The 16,157-nt window shown below is 42.3% G+C and overlaps 1 protein-coding gene across 1 annotated transcript in view; it reads right to left on the bottom strand.

Moving 5' to 3' along the window:
• Positions 1-489: 489 nt before the first annotated feature.
• Positions 490-16,157, bottom strand: part of AMN1 (antagonist of mitotic exit network 1 homolog) — a gene marked incomplete at both ends in the record, with an annotated part of 50,512 nt that continues 34,844 nt past the window's right edge. The window contains 4 exons of the mRNA XM_080706511.1: positions 490-563; positions 8,467-8,578; positions 11,056-11,112; positions 11,428-11,645. Coding sequence (XP_080562637.1) covers positions 490-563; positions 8,467-8,578; positions 11,056-11,112; positions 11,428-11,645 — 461 coding nt within the window. The remainder of the gene's footprint in view (positions 564-8,466; positions 8,579-11,055; positions 11,113-11,427; positions 11,646-16,157) is intronic.

Here is a 16,157-nt window from a genome sequence, read left to right as displayed (position 1 = left end):
AGTCCCTGTTTCCAAATAAGAAATAAAATCAGCTGGGGGTATAGCTTGGAGGTAGAGTGCCTCTGAGTTCAGTCTCTGGTATTCCTCTCCACCCCCCCAAAAAAAATTCTAAAGTTCATCCATTTCAGTAAATTTATTTTAATAGCTCAAATATCTACATAGGAGAAGGAAATCACAAGGGGAAACAGTTTAAACTTTTGTTACTTAAGAAACAAAACTCATCCCTCCATATAGACAGAGTACATATTAGGATTACTATTCAAAAACAATAACTATCACGCAAATAGTGAATAATAACAATATTAAATATTTTAAGAGTCTGGTTAACTTCAAAGTACAAACGTGTATATATTAGCTGATTTTCTGAGAGTTATAGCTTACATAAGACAAGAAAATAATAATGTTGAATTGTGGAGGTAAGTATCTGGAGACTACTTCCTGGGAAAGTAGTACTGTTAATGTTTCAGTTTTGATAAGCTTCAATAAGCATCAATAAACAGTCCATGTCACTTGCTTTAGTTTGTTTGGACCTACAGATTGATTCAAGAATTCTCGTGAATGGTCTGTAAAAGAAAATAATGACAGTATATTAATTCACAATAGTCAAATATATGTATATTTTTAAAATTTTCTGTGAAGCCGGGCGTGGTGGTGCACGCTTGTAATCCCCGCGCTTGGGAGGCTGAGACAGGAGGATCGCGCAGGTTCGAAGCCAGCCTCAGCTACTTAGTGAGGCTCTCAGGAACTTAGTGAGACCCTGTTTCCAAATAAAATGTAAAATAGGTCTGGGAGCATAGCCAGGAGGTAGAAAGCCTCTGGGTTCCACCCCCAGTACCACCAAAAAAAATTTTTTTTTTGTGGTATTTGGGACTTCGACCTCTGAGCTATACTCCCATCCCTTTTTTGTTTTGTTTTTGTTTTTTAAAACATTTGTGAGGCTATCTTGGAATCTGTGATCTTCTTGTCTCTGCCTTCTGACTACTAGGATTATGGCCTGTGCCATCATGCCGAGCTAGTTAAAGAATATATTTCTTCATGTTTAGACTGGGGATACTGCTGGGCGTGGTGGTGCACGCTTGTAATTCCCGCGCTTGGGAGGCTGAGACAGGAGGATCGCGCAGGTTCAAAGCCAGCCTTGCTGGCTTAAGAGACCCTGTTTCCAAATAAAAAAGTATAAAAATAGATCTGGGAGTGTAGCCCAGAGGTAGAAGGGTTTCCAGGAACCCCAGTACCCCCCCCTCCACACACAAAATTAAACTGGTGATAATGATAATTATATCTCTTAGAGTTATTTATTTATTTGATGGTACTGGGGATTGAACTCAGGGGCATTCTACCTCTTAGCTAAACCCCCAGCCCTATTTTTTAAATTAATCAATTAATTATTTGCTGTACTGGGGATGGAACCCAGGGGCACTCTACCTCTCAGCTATACCTCTAGCCCTATTTTATTTTTATTTTGAAATAGGGTCTCACTAAGTTGCTGAGGGTCTCACTAAATTGCTGGGGCTAATCTTGAACCTACGATCCTCCTGTCTCAGCCTTCCAAGTCCTGGGATTACAAGTGTGTACCACATTGCCCAGCTTCTTAGAGTTATTTAAAGGCTTAAACAAGCTGGCATGGTGGCACACACTTGCAATTCCAGTACTTGGGAGGCTGAGACAGGAGGATTGCAAGTTGGCAGCCACTTACGAAGACCTCCACAACTTAGTGAGACCCTGTTTCAAAATAAAAAATGAAAATAGGGCTCAGGATTTAGCTTGAAGGTAAAGTGCCCCTGAGTTCAATCTTCAGAACTGATAAAAAAAAAAAAAAGCCTATTTTATATTTTATTTGGAAACGGGGTCTCACTAAGCTGCTGAGAGCCTTACTAAGTAGCTGAGGCTGGCTTTGAACCTGTGCGATCCTCCTGTCTCAGCCTCCCAAGTACTGGGATTACAAGCGTGCGCCACCACACCTGGCTTGCTTGCTTGCTTGCTTGATTTAGCGGTACTGGGGATGGAACCAGGGTCATTCTACCTCCTAGCTTCACCCCAGTCCTATTTTTTATTTTTTTTATTTTGATGTGGAGCGCCTCACAAAGTATCAGAAGCTGGCTGCAAACCCTGATCTTCCTGTCTCAGCCTCCCAAGTACTGGGATTACAAGTGTGCGTGGCTTTATTATTTGAGACATGGTCTCATTAAGTTGTGGAAAGTGTTACTAAGTAGCTGAGGCTGGCTTCGAACCTGCGGGATCCTCCTGTCTCAGCCTCCCAAGTGCTGGGATTATAAGCGTGCGCCACCATACCCCGCTCATCAATAAAATTTTGAAAAGAAACAAAATTGGAGACTTACATCTCCCAATTTGGATAAAGGTGGCATTTCTAGGAGTATTTTTTTTTTTGTGGTACTTGGCATGGAACCCAGGGGCATTCTACTTAGGAGCTATACCCCCAGCCCTATTTTTTATTCTTTATTTTGAAACTGAGTCTCAATGAGTTGCAAATGGCCTCACTAAGTAGTAGCTGAGACTGTCTCAGCCTCCCAAATGCTGGATTTCAAGCATGAGCCACCACACCTGGCATTTTTCTAGGAGTATTTTGGCATTTTTCCTAGTTTTGAACTTACTAGTAAATATTACATATTAACATTTGTCTTCTGACTACATTTCTCACTCTTTTGTAGGAATTTATTATTACACATAACAGGAAGATACTTTCTTTTCCTTCTAATACTATGTTTTAATGTATTTTAAAATTTTAAAGCTGAGTGTGGTGGTACATGGTTATAATCCCAGTACTTGGAAGACTGAGATAGGAGGATCGTAGGTTCATAGCCAGCCCCAGCGGCTTGTAAGACCCTCTGCAATTTAGTGAGACTCTGTTTCAAAATAAAGAATAAAATAGGGCCGGGGGTGTAGCTCAGAGGTAGAATTCCCTTGGGTTTTGTCCCTAGTACCACATAATTTTTTTTTAAATACTAGATGGCAGTATTATATTATAGCCTGCTTAGGCAGCTTCTTATGAAAATATAGCACACTTAGGGCTCTGAGTTTATGTAGTAGTAATAGTCTATGCCTATGAGTTTATTCATTTGTTATTTGTATATATATATAAATATATATATATAAAATCTATCTATCTATATATATATATATAATCTATATATTTATTTATTTAGTGTTACTGGAGATTGAAGCCAGGGCTGTTCTACCTCTGAGCTATGTTTCTACCCTATTTAATTAATTAATTAATTAATTAATTTATTTTGGTGGTACTGGGGATGGAACCCTTCTACCTCCAGGCTACACTCCCAGACCTATTTTATATTTTACTTGGAAACGGTCTTTTAAGCCAGCACAGCTGGCTTCAAACCTGCGCGATCCTCCTGTCTCCGCCTCCTAAGCGCGGGGATTATAAGCGTGTACCACTAAGCCCGGCCTCTATTTTATTTTTTATTTTGAAACAGGGTCTCACTGAGCCTTAATAAGTTGCTGAAGCAGACTGCGAACTGCCTCCTCCAGTTTCAGCCTCCTAAATACTGGGATTATAGGCGTGCACCGCCATGCCCAGCTCTATGCCTGTGAGCTTATTATTCTACAGGGAGAAACTGTGGGGCCTCTAAGTTTTTCATGATCCTGTGGCACAACACTTTATAGAAGTTTAAACTCTGGACTGAAAGAGATAAAAGGTCATTTATACCAATTATACTACTTAGGCTTGATATTGTAGGCTTGATGTTGTCCTCTTATTTTCTTCCCTTTCCTGATAACAGTTAAGACACTTTACCCAAAGCTTCAGAAAACTGCTATTTTGCAAAAAGAATTATAGACTGTGGATCTGGTGACTTGATTCCAGTTCTATTAACTAGTTCTAAGATCTGGAACAGGACACTTAATGTTGTACCTCTGTTCCCACTTTATTTTATTTAATTTCTGCGGTACTGGGGATGGAACTCAGGGGCATTCTACCTCCAAGCTACACCCCCAGCCCTATTTTTTGTTCTTTATTTTAAAACAGGGTCTTACTGAGTTGCAAAGGGCCTCACTAAGTAGCTGAGGCTGTCTGCAAACTACAATTCTTTTGGTCTTAGCCTCTTGAATGCTGAGTGCCCAGTTCTATACCTGTGAGTTTATTATTCTACAGGGAGAAATTGTGGGGCCTCTAAGTATTTCATGATCCCCATGGCAGAATACTTTATAGAAATTTAGACTCTGGTGGAGCGTGTGCTACCATGCCCGGCTCTCTGTTCCCTCTTTAAGATGCAAGAGTTGTACAGATAATGACTGCTAAGGAACCATTGCCCATTTCTCTAAAAATCTATGACTATACAGATAGAATCTTTTTCAAAGATTCATGACAAAGGCATCTGGGGCACCAAGAATAGAAGGAACTAGAGCTGGGCTCAGTGGTGCACACCTGTAATCCAGCTGCTGGGGAGCCTGAGGCGGAAGAATCATAAATTTGAGGCTAGCCTAGGCAACTTAGGGAGACCCAGATTTTTTTTTTTTTTTTTTTTTTGGTGGTACTGGGGTTCCTGGAAGTCCTTCTACCTCCGGGCTACACTCCCAGACCTATTTTATACTTAAAAAAATTTTTTTTGGAAACAGGGTCTCCTAAACCAGCGGGGCTGGCTTCGAACCTGTGCGATCCTCCTGTCTCCGCCTCCCAAGCGCGGGGATTACAAGCGTGCGCCACCACGCCCAGCGTGAGACCCAGATTTAAAAAAAAAAAAAAGGCTGCAGATGCTGTTCAGTGATCGAGGCTCCCAAGTACTAAAATTGCAAGCATGCACCAACATACTGACTCTAATATTTTTTATTTTGAAACAGGGTCTGTAGCTTGGAAGTAGAATGCCCCTGGGCTCAATCCAAAGTACCACAAAATAAATAAATAAATAAATAAATAAATAAATAAATAAATAAATAAATCTATCTTACTTTCCTATGAGTTGGATAGATCAATAAAAAAGTGTTCTGTGCTAAGAACTGGGAACTGCTTGAATAACAAAATTAAACAAGTTTCTTAGCTATAGTATTTCTTAGAGAGTTGGATAAGTTAATATTCATTATAGCAGTATGTTACATTTTCAAAACTACTTTCCCAGCCCTATTTTATTTTGATTTTGAGACAGGGTCTTGCTAGGTTGATGAGTCTCACTACTTGCTGAAGCTGTCCTGGAACCTGATCCTCCTCTCAGCCTCCCACCTACTGGGATTGCAGGTCTGCACTACCTACCACACCTGGCTACCAGACTTCTTTCTTGTTTTACACTATACCTGGAGTGCCATACTCTATTACTATAAAGAACTGGAGTGCACTAAGAAAAAGTGTGCCCACTGGGTGGCAGTGGAACACTATATGCTTCATTTGGGCAGCACTTTGCTAGGTCCCTCATGCAGAAGGCCTTCCAAAGCAGCCCTTCCAGAGAGTTACTTCACAGAAGGGGAGGGGTGTAAGGAAATTCCTGGAGCTCTGAAGACAGTTTTTGTGCCATGCTGCTGTTTCAGATGTGGGGAGTCTCTGGGCTAGAGCACTCCAACAGGCAGCAGTGGCTTGGAGTCTTTCATTTCATTTCATTTATTTATTTTTTGTGATGCTGGGGATTGAACCCAACGGCATTCTACCCCCATGCTACACCCCCAGCCCTTTCCTTATTTGAAACAGGGTCTCACTAAGTTTCAGAGGGCCTTGCTGAGGTTGCCCACAAACTGAACAGACCATCCTCCTGTCTCAGCCTCCCAAGAATTGAGTTTTCAAGTATGCACCACCACGTTCTTTTCATTTTTATCCCTGAGTAGTATATAGGTGTACTTTGCAGGGTCTGTAAAGCAGGCAGCTTGTAGACAGCTAAACATATGCTTATTTAGGCTATTTTTAAACAACTGGATCTATAAAATTTGAATTTGGTGCTGGCAGCATCTATTTATTTTGTAGTGCTGGGGATTAAATCCAGGGATCTCTACTACTGAGTTACATTCCCAGCCCTTTTTCTTTCTTTCTTTTTCGGTGGTACTGGGGTTCCTGGAAACCCTTCTACCTCCGGGTTACACTCCCAGACACCTATTTTTTTATATTTTTATTTGGAAACAGGGTCTCCTAAGCCAGCAAGGCTGGCTTGGAACCTCCTGTCTCAGCCTCCCAAGCGTGGGGATTACAAGCGTGAGCCACCACGCCCAGCTCCAGTCCTTTTTCTTCCTTTTTTTTCTTGGTGCTAGGGATTGAACCTAGGGGCATGCTACCTCTGAGCTACACTCCCAGCCCTATTTTTTTATTCTTTATTTTGAAATAAGGTCTCACTAAATTGCAGAGAGCCTAAGTAGCTGAAATTGTCCAAGATCCTCCTGTCTCAGCCTCTCAAGTACTGTCTGTTTTACTTCTTATTTTGAAACAGGGTCTAAGTAGCTGAGGCTAGCTGTGAACCTGCTCGGCTTCCCCTCCCTTCCTCCTTCCCTTCCTTCCTTCCTTCCTTCCTTCCTTCCTTCCTTCCTTCCTACCTTCCTATTTTTTATGGTACTGGTGGGGGGAACCTAGGGGATTCTACCTCTGAACTACACCCCCAGCCCTATTAATTTTTTCTTTATTTTGAAACAAGTTCTCACTGAGTTGCAAAGGGCCTCACTAAGTAGCTGAGGCTGGCCATGAACCGCGATCCTCCTATCTCTGCCTCTCGAATGCTAGGATTACAAGTGTGCACCACCATGCCCGGCCTTTTACTTTTTTGACACAGGGTCTTGCTAAGTTATCCAGACTGGCCTTGAACTTGCAATCCTCTTGTCTTAGCCTCCTAAATAACTGGGATTGCATTTGTGTGCCACCTCGCCCAGCCTCATTTTAGTTCTTTAGGACCTCTAAATCAGAATACTTTGAAAGCTTTTTTTGCTTTTTGTAGAAAGAGAAATAAGTAATCTTTAATTGACCACAGGCAGGGAAATGGCTTTTCTTTGAGGTATCTCAATATTTATTATTGCAATTATACTTTTGTTAATGAAATACTTCTAAATATATCTCAACATTTTCCTATAATGGTATTTTAACTTGGATGGTGAACAAGCATGATTATTTTTTTTTTTTGTCTGTGTGGTACTGGGGATTAAACACAGGGGCATTCTACCCCTGAGCTATACCCCAATATTTTATTTTTATTTTGAAACAGGGTCTATTAGGTTGATGAGAGTCTCACTATTTGCTGAGGCTGTCCTTGAACCTGTGATCCTGATGTCTCAGCCTCTCAAGTACTGAGATTATAGGCATGTGATACCACACCTGCCTTACGCATGGCTTTTAAGGTCAATTAATATTTTTTTTTGTATCTCTTAGTCTTTCCATAATTGTTCATTAAGAGGTCATTCTTTGTGTGTGTGTGTGTGTGTGTGTGTGTGTGTGTGTGTGTGTGTGTGTATGCGTGGTACTGGGGATGGAACCCAGGGGCCTTCTGCCTCTGGGCTATACCCCCAGACCTATTTCATATTTTATTTAGAAATGGTCTCACTAAGTTGCTGAGAGCCTCTCTAAGATGCTGAGTCTGGCTTCAAACCTGCAATCCTTCTGTCTCAGACTCCTGAGTACTGGGATTACAAATGTGCACCACCATGTTCTTTTTGTTTGTTTTATCTTTTTTTTTTTTGGTACTGGGGATTGAACCAAGAGGAATTCACTGCTGAGCTATATTCCCAGCCCATTTTATGTTTTATTTTGAAATAGGGTCTTGCTAAGCTGGGAGTAGTGGTGCAGGTTTGTAATCTCAGTACTTGGGAGGCTGAGACAGGAGGATCGCAAGTTTGCAGCCAGCCTCAGCCACTTAGTGTGGCTCTCCACAACTCAATGAGCCCCTATTTCAAAATAAAGAATACAAAATATGCTGGGTGTGGTGGCACACGCTTGTAATCCCCATGCTTGGGAGGCTGAGAAAAGAGGATTGCACAGGTTCGAAGCCAGCCTCAGCTACTCAGTGAGGCTCTCAGGAACTTAGTGAGACCCTGTTTCAAATAAAGTATAAAAAAGGTCTGGAAGTGTATCCCAGAAGTAGAAAGCCCCTAGGTCCCACTCCTAGCACCACACACACACACACACACACACACACACACACACGAATACAAAATATGGCTGGGGGTGTAGGAGGTAGAATGCCCCTGGGTTCAATCCCCAGTTACACACACACACACACACACACACACACACACACACACACACACACACACGGTCTTGCTGATTTGCTCAGGGTCTCACTAAGATGCTTAGGCTGACCCTGAACCCGTGATCCTCCTGCCCTGGCCTGTGTGCCATCATGCCTGGCTTATTGAACTCTTTCTATGTGGGAGGTACCACAAAAAGAGTTAACAGGTAATCATCATAAGTAAGCCTATAGAATAGATAACATCATTGTACCCATTTTATAGATGAGAACATTGAATAATGGCACGCAACGTCATACAGTTAATAAAAGATGAAGCCTGGATTTAGCACGAGGAGTCTATCATACTAACCTGTTATGAGGGGACATTCGTGGAAGAGTAAAATACGTATCTGAGGACAGTAAGTAAGGACTGCTTCTACAGCCTCATCAGTCAGATTCACACAGTGTCCCATATGAATTTCCTGTTAAAAAAGAAAATCAAATCAAAAGAAAGAAATATACCCACAATAACAGTATGAAAAAGTCTGGGAGAATACTCTGATACAAAAAGAATCAAATCTCTAGGCCAGGCGTGGTGGCGCACACTTGTAATCCCCGCGCTTGGGAGGCGGAGACAGGAGGATCGCCAGCCGTGCTGGCGTAAGAGACCCTTTTCCAAAAATATATATAAAAAATAGGTCTGGGAGTGTAGCCTGGAGGTAGAAGGGCTTCCAGGAACTCCAGTAGCACCAAAAAATAAAAACAAAAACAAAAACAAAAAACAAAAACAAAGAGAATCAAATCTCTACTTGCAAAACCAAAAACAACTATACAGAAAACACCTGTGAGACGGGTGTGGGGGCGCAAGCTTGTAATCACAGCATTTGGGAGGAAGAGACTGGAGGACCGTGGTTTGTAGACAGACTCAGCTAACTTAGCAAGGTCCTCATAACTCAGTGAGACCCTGTTTCAAAATAAAAAAGACTAAAAAAATAGGGCTGGGGGTGTAGCTCAGAGGTAGAATGCCCCTGGGTTCCATCCCCAGTGCCACAAATAAAATAAAACAAATAGGGCTGGGGGTGTAGCTCGGAGGGGGTGTATCTCGGAGGTAGAGTACTCGTGGGTTCCATCCCCAGTATGGCAAAAAACAAACAAACAATCAGAAAGCACCAACCTAAGTCTTAATTTAGAAGGTAAAGCAGCTTTAAATGTTAAATGTCTTTTCTTTTTAATTGGTATCCTACAGTCATGCATCTTAAGTCCAACTGTTTTATAAACCAAATTAGTAATACTTTTTTTTTTTTTTTTTTTGCAGTACTAGGGATTGAACCTAGGGGCATTCTACCTCTGATCTACACCCCCAGTCCTATTTTTTTTTTTTTTTTTTTTTGGTGCTACTAGGTATGGAACCTAGGGACATTCTACCTCCCAGCTACACCCCAGCCTTATTTTTTATTCTTTATTTTGAAATAGGGTCTCACTGAGTTGCAAAGGGCCTCACTAAGAAGCTGAGACTATCCACTAACCAAGATCCTCCTGTCTTAGCTTCCCAAGTACTGGGATTACAAGTGTGCACCACCACATCTGGCTAGCAGCATCTTTTAAAACTGAAGACAAGACTATTCCAGAACACAGCAACTCCAACTATAGAGAAACTTCTATATGTGAACAAGGAAACAATTTATAAAAATGCCCACTGCAATATTATTTGTTACAGTAAAGAAGTGGAGAATAAGCCTGGCATGGTAGGGCATGCTTGTCAGTACTTAGGAGGCTGAGACAGGAGAATCACAGGTTTGTGTCCAGCCTCAGCTTCTTAGTGAGGCTCTCCGCAACTTAGACCCTGTTTCAAAAAGATAATAAAACCAGGCGTGTTGGTGCATGGTTATAATCCTAGCATTTGGGAGGTCGAGAAAGGAGGATCGTGGTTTGTGGGCAGCCTCAGCTACTTAGTGAGGACCTTTGCAACTCAGTGAGACCCTGTTTCAAAAAAAGGAATAAAAAATAGGGCTGGGACATGCTGTATCTTTGGGGTGGTGAATTGGCTTGAACCACCTCCCTCCATGCCATTCTGGCATGGGGCTGTAACTATCTTCTGTATTTCTATCTTTTTTTTTTTTGGTGGTATTGGGGTTCCTGGAAGCCCTTCTACCTCTGGGCTACACTCCCAGACCTATTTTTACATTTTTTAAAATTTGGAAACAGGGTCTCCTAAGCCAGTGCGCGCGGCTGGCTTCGAATCTGCGTGATCTTCCTGTCTCTGCCTCCCAAGTGCGGGAATTACAAGCGTGCGCCACCACGCCCGGACTGTATTTCTATCTTTTTAATAAACTTCTTTAAATCTTCAAAAAAAAAAAAAATAGGGCTGGGGGTGTAGCTCGGAGGTACAATGCTCTTGGGTTCCATCTCCAGTAATGAAAAAAAAAAGGTATTGGTCTGATAGGTTTAAAACATAAATTTTAGACCCAGGCATGGTGGCATACAACTATAATCCCAGTACTTAGAAGGCGAAGACAGAAGGATTTCAGGTTTACGATCAGCCTCAGCAACTTAAGTAGAGTCTCCTCAACCTAGCAAGATCCTATTTTTTTTGTGTGTGTGTGGTACTGGGGGTGGAACCCAGGGGCTTTTCTACCTTTGAGCTATACTCCCAGCCCTATTTTATACTGTATTTAAAAACAGGGTCTCCATAAGTTGCCGAGAGCCTCACTAAGTAGCTGCGGCTGGCTTCGAACCTGTGAGATCCTCCTGTCTCCGCCTCCCAAGTGCGGGGATTACAAGCGTGCGCCACCATGCCTGGCTTGCGAGATCCTATTTTAAAACAAAAATTAAAAAGGGCCGGGGTGTAGTTTAGAGGTAGAATGCCTCTGGATTCAACCTCCAGTGCCACACAATTTTTTTACCCTGAGGATAATATAAAGTTTAGTTACTACCACCTTTATAGATATTTTTAAATTACCTCTAATTTCTTGGCACATGGTCCACTAACAAGTGCAACCACACCATTGTCAGACACCTAAGCAGAGGGAGAGAGAAACACAGCCCATAATGGAGATGATGGAAGAAGAAGCTTCTAAACTTTATTAATCATTTTAGATAGTTTACTTGCCTCCCATTTAGCAAGCATGTGTTTTAGTCACACATACCCCTTTCACCTTTGTTACTCAAATAATTAAGGGGAGTATGCTAAGTTATAATTATCTAACCACCCAAATCATAAAATGGTCACCAATCTCCACAATAACAAAAGTAATTACGTTTTTTTGATTACTCATGGAAATACACTGGGCCACCACATAATATATATGTTTCAAGTCTATATTTCATTTACCTGAGTAGCTGAAAAATCAACACACTGCAAAAATTGGCAATTTTTCCCTAATGCATGTAAGGACACATCAGTAATACTTAAGCATCCACCTAAATCAATTATCTTCAGCAGCCGGCAATTGAGTGCAAGAGCAAGGACTCCTTCATCAGTGAGATTGCAGCACCTTTTCAAACAAGCTTCATACAGATAAGAACAAGAGGAAGCCACGGCTTTTATTCCTGGGGGGGAAACACAATTAAAGATCAATAAACTATGTGTGTTATGTTTAACAGTCCTGAAGAAGCCTGTGACAGAACTTCTTTAAGTAAGCACCAGATAGACAACGAAACAGAAAGCAAGCCTTTGCGCCTGACTTTTGTATTTGACCTTGTAGGAACGCAAGAAGAGGAGTCTTTCCCAGCCTGAGGGTTTGGTTAAGAAAGTCTCCCTCACATTATATAGCAATAGGACATAATGTAGAATGGTAGTGTATGAGGTTAGAATAGGAGTGTAGCAGTTTGTGTAAGCAATGAATTGAGTAAAGGGGCAAACTTCTTACTTCTGTTATAACCTGCGTAAGACCCTGGCTGAGACACCGGAGATAATGTCCAGAGACAGCCATTTGTCCAAGCAGAGGTGATAGCCATTTGTTTCAGACAGGGGTGATACGGAAGGAATGTTGGAAGCCATAAAAGTTTATCTGACGGGAAACATTTGCCAGCTAGGGGCGGCTCCTGAAGCACGGGCCCACATCCCCCATAGGGAAGACAAGGAGACCCTTGGCGGGCAATGACGTAGGGAGGCAGCTCTGTGAAACCATTTGCTGTAATTCAAATGTATGTGTGATTGCTTTAAACTTAGTGGTTGTACCTGTTTACCAGTTTAATTGATTGGATGTATCTTTCGCGGGCTTCTCTTTGGTGGGCTCTGACGTGTATGCCCGCTCCCTATTCTGGCTATAAAGTCAGAGCGAGCCGGAGGCTAGGGGCCGCCGGACCACGACTGACTCCCCCTCCCCACAGGTGAGTGCTGTCCATCCTGGAAGGCCCCATGCTAGCAAGGAACAAGCTGTAGCAATAAACCCTGCTTGGAATTACATCCCTTGTGTGTTCTCTGTTATTTGGGAAGGTGGGCAAATCTCGAACTCTTCAACCTAACAGTCTTATGACCATTAGGTAAACTGCTCGGGATGTATGTTAGACTTGATTTACCATCCACAGGTTTTTATTTATTTATATTTTTGGTATAGGGGGTGAACACAGAGGTTTTCTACTTCCAAGCTATACCCTCAGTTCTAGTGTGTGTGTGTGTGTGTGTGTGTGTGTGTGTGTGTACTGGGGGTGGAACCCAGGGGCTTTTCTACCTCTGGGCTATACTCCCAGACCTATTTTATACTTTGTTTGGAAACAGGGTCTCACTAAGTTGCTGAGAGCCTCACTAAGTAGCTGAGGCTGGCTTCGAACCTGTGCTATCCTCCTGTCTCAGCCTCCCAAGCGCTGGGATTACAAGTGTGCGCCACCACACCCAGCCTCAGCCCTATTTTATTATTATTATTATTATTATTATTATTAGTAGTAGTAGTAGTAGTAGTAGTACCAGGGATTAAACCTAGGGGCATTCTACCTCTAAGCTATACCCTCAGCCATATTTTTATTCTTTATTTTGAAATGGAGTCTCACTAAATTGCAGAGGGCCTCATGGAGTAGCTGAGGCTGGCCAAGAATTTGCAATCCCAAGCACTGGGAATACAGGCATGTGTCACCATGCCTGACTTCCATTTTATTTTTTATTTTGAAGCAGGGTCTTGCTAAGTTGGCGAGGCTGGCTTTAAAACTGCATCCTCATGTCTCAGCCTCCCAAGTACTGGGATTACAGGCATGTGCCACCATGCCTAGCTGACCGTCCATACTTTGACAAAGAAGAGACACCCTGACTTGACCAATCTCCTTACTAAGAACACACAGGAAGATACCATCTCACTCCAGTAGTCAAAATACCCCTGCTTTATCCTACCCTACCTAAGAAATGCTCCCACCAGTATTTAGTATTCGCTGAATGTATTGATTCACAATTACCTTTCCTAGCCAGGTACAGTGGCACACCCTTGTATTCCCAGTACTTGTGAGGCTGAGACAGGAGGATCATGGGTTCACTGCCAACTTCAGCCTCAGTGAGGCCCTCTGCAACTTAGTTGAGAACCTGTTTCAAAACAAAGAATAAAAATAGGGCTGGGGGTGTAGCTTAGAAGTAGAATGCCCCTAGGTTCAATCCCCAGGACAAAAAAAAAAAAAAAAAAAAAAAAAAAGAACAAAAAAAGGTTTGAAATTCCAAGGACTAAGCTTCAGGCATGTTGATAAGCTACTTAGTGAGACCCTCTGCAACTTAGTGAGTATAGCTCAGAGGTAGAATGCCCCTGGATTCAATCCCCAGTAAAACACACACACACACACACACACACACACACACACACACACACACTAAAATAGGGCTAGGTTTGTAGCTTGGAGGCAGAATGCCCGTGGGTTCCATCCTAGTACTGCAAAAAAAAAAAAAAAAAAACTTTTATTTTTTTGCAGTAGTGGGGATTGAACCAATATTTTGAGTGACACCCCTAGGCTTATTATTATTGTTAATATTATTATTTTGAAGTGGGGTCTCATTAAGTTGTGGAGGGCCTAAGTAGCCTCCCAAGTACTGGCATAAAGGTGTGTACAACCACAACTGGTTTAGAAGAAGGGACATAATCTGCATGTTAAAACTCAAAGCCATTTACAGAACCCAAAACTAAAGATGGCATTACAAAGTCCATCATATAATCTGGGTTCTATGAATCTGAAGAAAGATTTAGCAGTTAATATCTTTTTTTTTTTTTTGTAGTACAGGGGATAGAACCCAGGGGCATTCTACCTTTGAGCTACACCCCCAGCCCTATTTTTTATTCTTTTTTTTTTTTTTTTGAGACAAGGTACACCCACAGCCCTATTTTATTTTAATTTTTTTTTGTGGTACTAAGGATTGAACCCAGTGGCACTCTACCTCTGAGCTATACCCCCAACCCAATTTCTTATTCTTTATTTTGAAACAGGGTCTCCCTAAGTTGCGGAGAGCCTCATTAAGTAGCTGAGGCTGTCCACGAACACAGATCCTCCTGTCTCAGCCTCCCAAGTACTGGATTACAAGCATGCACCACCATGCCTGGCTTTATTTTTTCTTTTTATTTTCTTTTTTTTTTCGGTATTGGGGATGGAACCCAGGGGCATTCTACCTCCAAGCTATACCCCCAACCCCTATTTTTAAAAATTCTTTATTTTGAAATAGAGGTTTCACTGAGTTGTGAAAGGCCTCACTAAGTACTTGAGGCTGTCTGCAAACCTGGATCCTCCTGTCTCAGCCTTCCAAATGCTGAGATTACAAGTGTGCACCACCATGCCCGGCTTATTTTTTTAATTTTTAAAAGAGCCTCACTAAGTAGCTGAGGCTGGCTGTGAATCTTCAGTCTTCCTGTCTCAGCCTCCCAAGTACTGGTAAGCTTGTAATAGTGTACCACCCTGCTTGGCTTCTTATTTTTTTATCTTGAAACAAGGTCTCACTAAGTTACCATGAGCTGGAATTGAACTGCAGGTTCTTGATCTTCCTGTTTTAGACGCCCAAGTACCACGATTACAGGTGTGCACCACCATGCCTGCTTGTTTTTCATATCTTAAGAAAAAAATGATTGTTTACTCATCAGTGTCCAGCATGGAAGTTGTGGTATAATAAGAAATATATTTGGTCTTGTTCTCTAGTTCTAACAGTACAGGGTTCCTCAAAAGCTGGTTATTTTCTGAGTGCTCCAAGTGTTTTTTGTTATTCATAAAAAACCCTTTTGATTATACTTGGGTTAATGTTAATGCGGTTAGAGTGTAGGGACCATAGGTAGTCTCAGGATGGCCTCCAGAAAGACCAATTGATTAAAGATTAGTATTTTCAGCCTCAACCTGATTTTAGGGTGAGGGGATGAGGTAAGTATTAAGTTCTATAACAACTCTTTACTACTAGAAAGGCAGAAGCAGGAGGATGTTGAGTTCAAGGGCAGCTGGGGCAACTTTGGGAGAGTACCTACTGGCAAAAGTGCAGCCATTTTAAGACTCTTCAGTCATGTCAGCTTCTCAGAAATCAAGTGACCATTACTGAGCAGAATATAGCTCTGTAAATGTCCCCACCCCTAATGAATTTTCCTGCTGTTTGTTTCTGACCCTGGGGCCCTGTAAGACCTGTATCACCAAAGGACTGGGCTGCTGTTCTTTGACTTGCCAGAGGCAGCCTGTCAGGTGCCTACCTTGACAATTAACTTCTCTTCCTTTCACATCCTGGTGTTTGCTATGTCCTGCGACCTTTCTTTGGTATTATGACTAGGCCAGGCTCTCCTGTTGACTTTGCTCTCCCTTTAGGAATCTGAGTTGCTGCAAAACCCTGGCTTCTCAGGGCCAGGACTGTCACTAGAAGTTCCTTCCTCCACTGATCAATCCTTACAGCCACACATTGGCTCTCCAGTTTAAACAGGCAAGTGTGCCATGGGCTCCTCCCCAGTGAGTCTCTCTGGTCTTGGATCTCACCTTACTGATTTACAAAAACCCTGCTAACAGGCACCAAGTGATAGGTCGCCCCCCAACCTATGTGACCCTGCAGTGGGGACAGGAGGCAGAACCCTGGAAGGCAGAAGTGGAAATATCATGAGAATCCAGGTGCTTCAAGATCCCAGGCATCGCGAG

Source organism: Muscardinus avellanarius, assembly GCF_963383645.1.
Source record: "Muscardinus avellanarius genome assembly, chromosome: 11".
Classification (NCBI taxonomy): Eukaryota; Metazoa; Chordata; class Mammalia; order Rodentia; family Gliridae; genus Muscardinus; species Muscardinus avellanarius.
The sequence above is the reverse complement of the archived record's forward strand: the minus strand, read 5'-3'. Positions and strand labels throughout refer to the sequence as shown.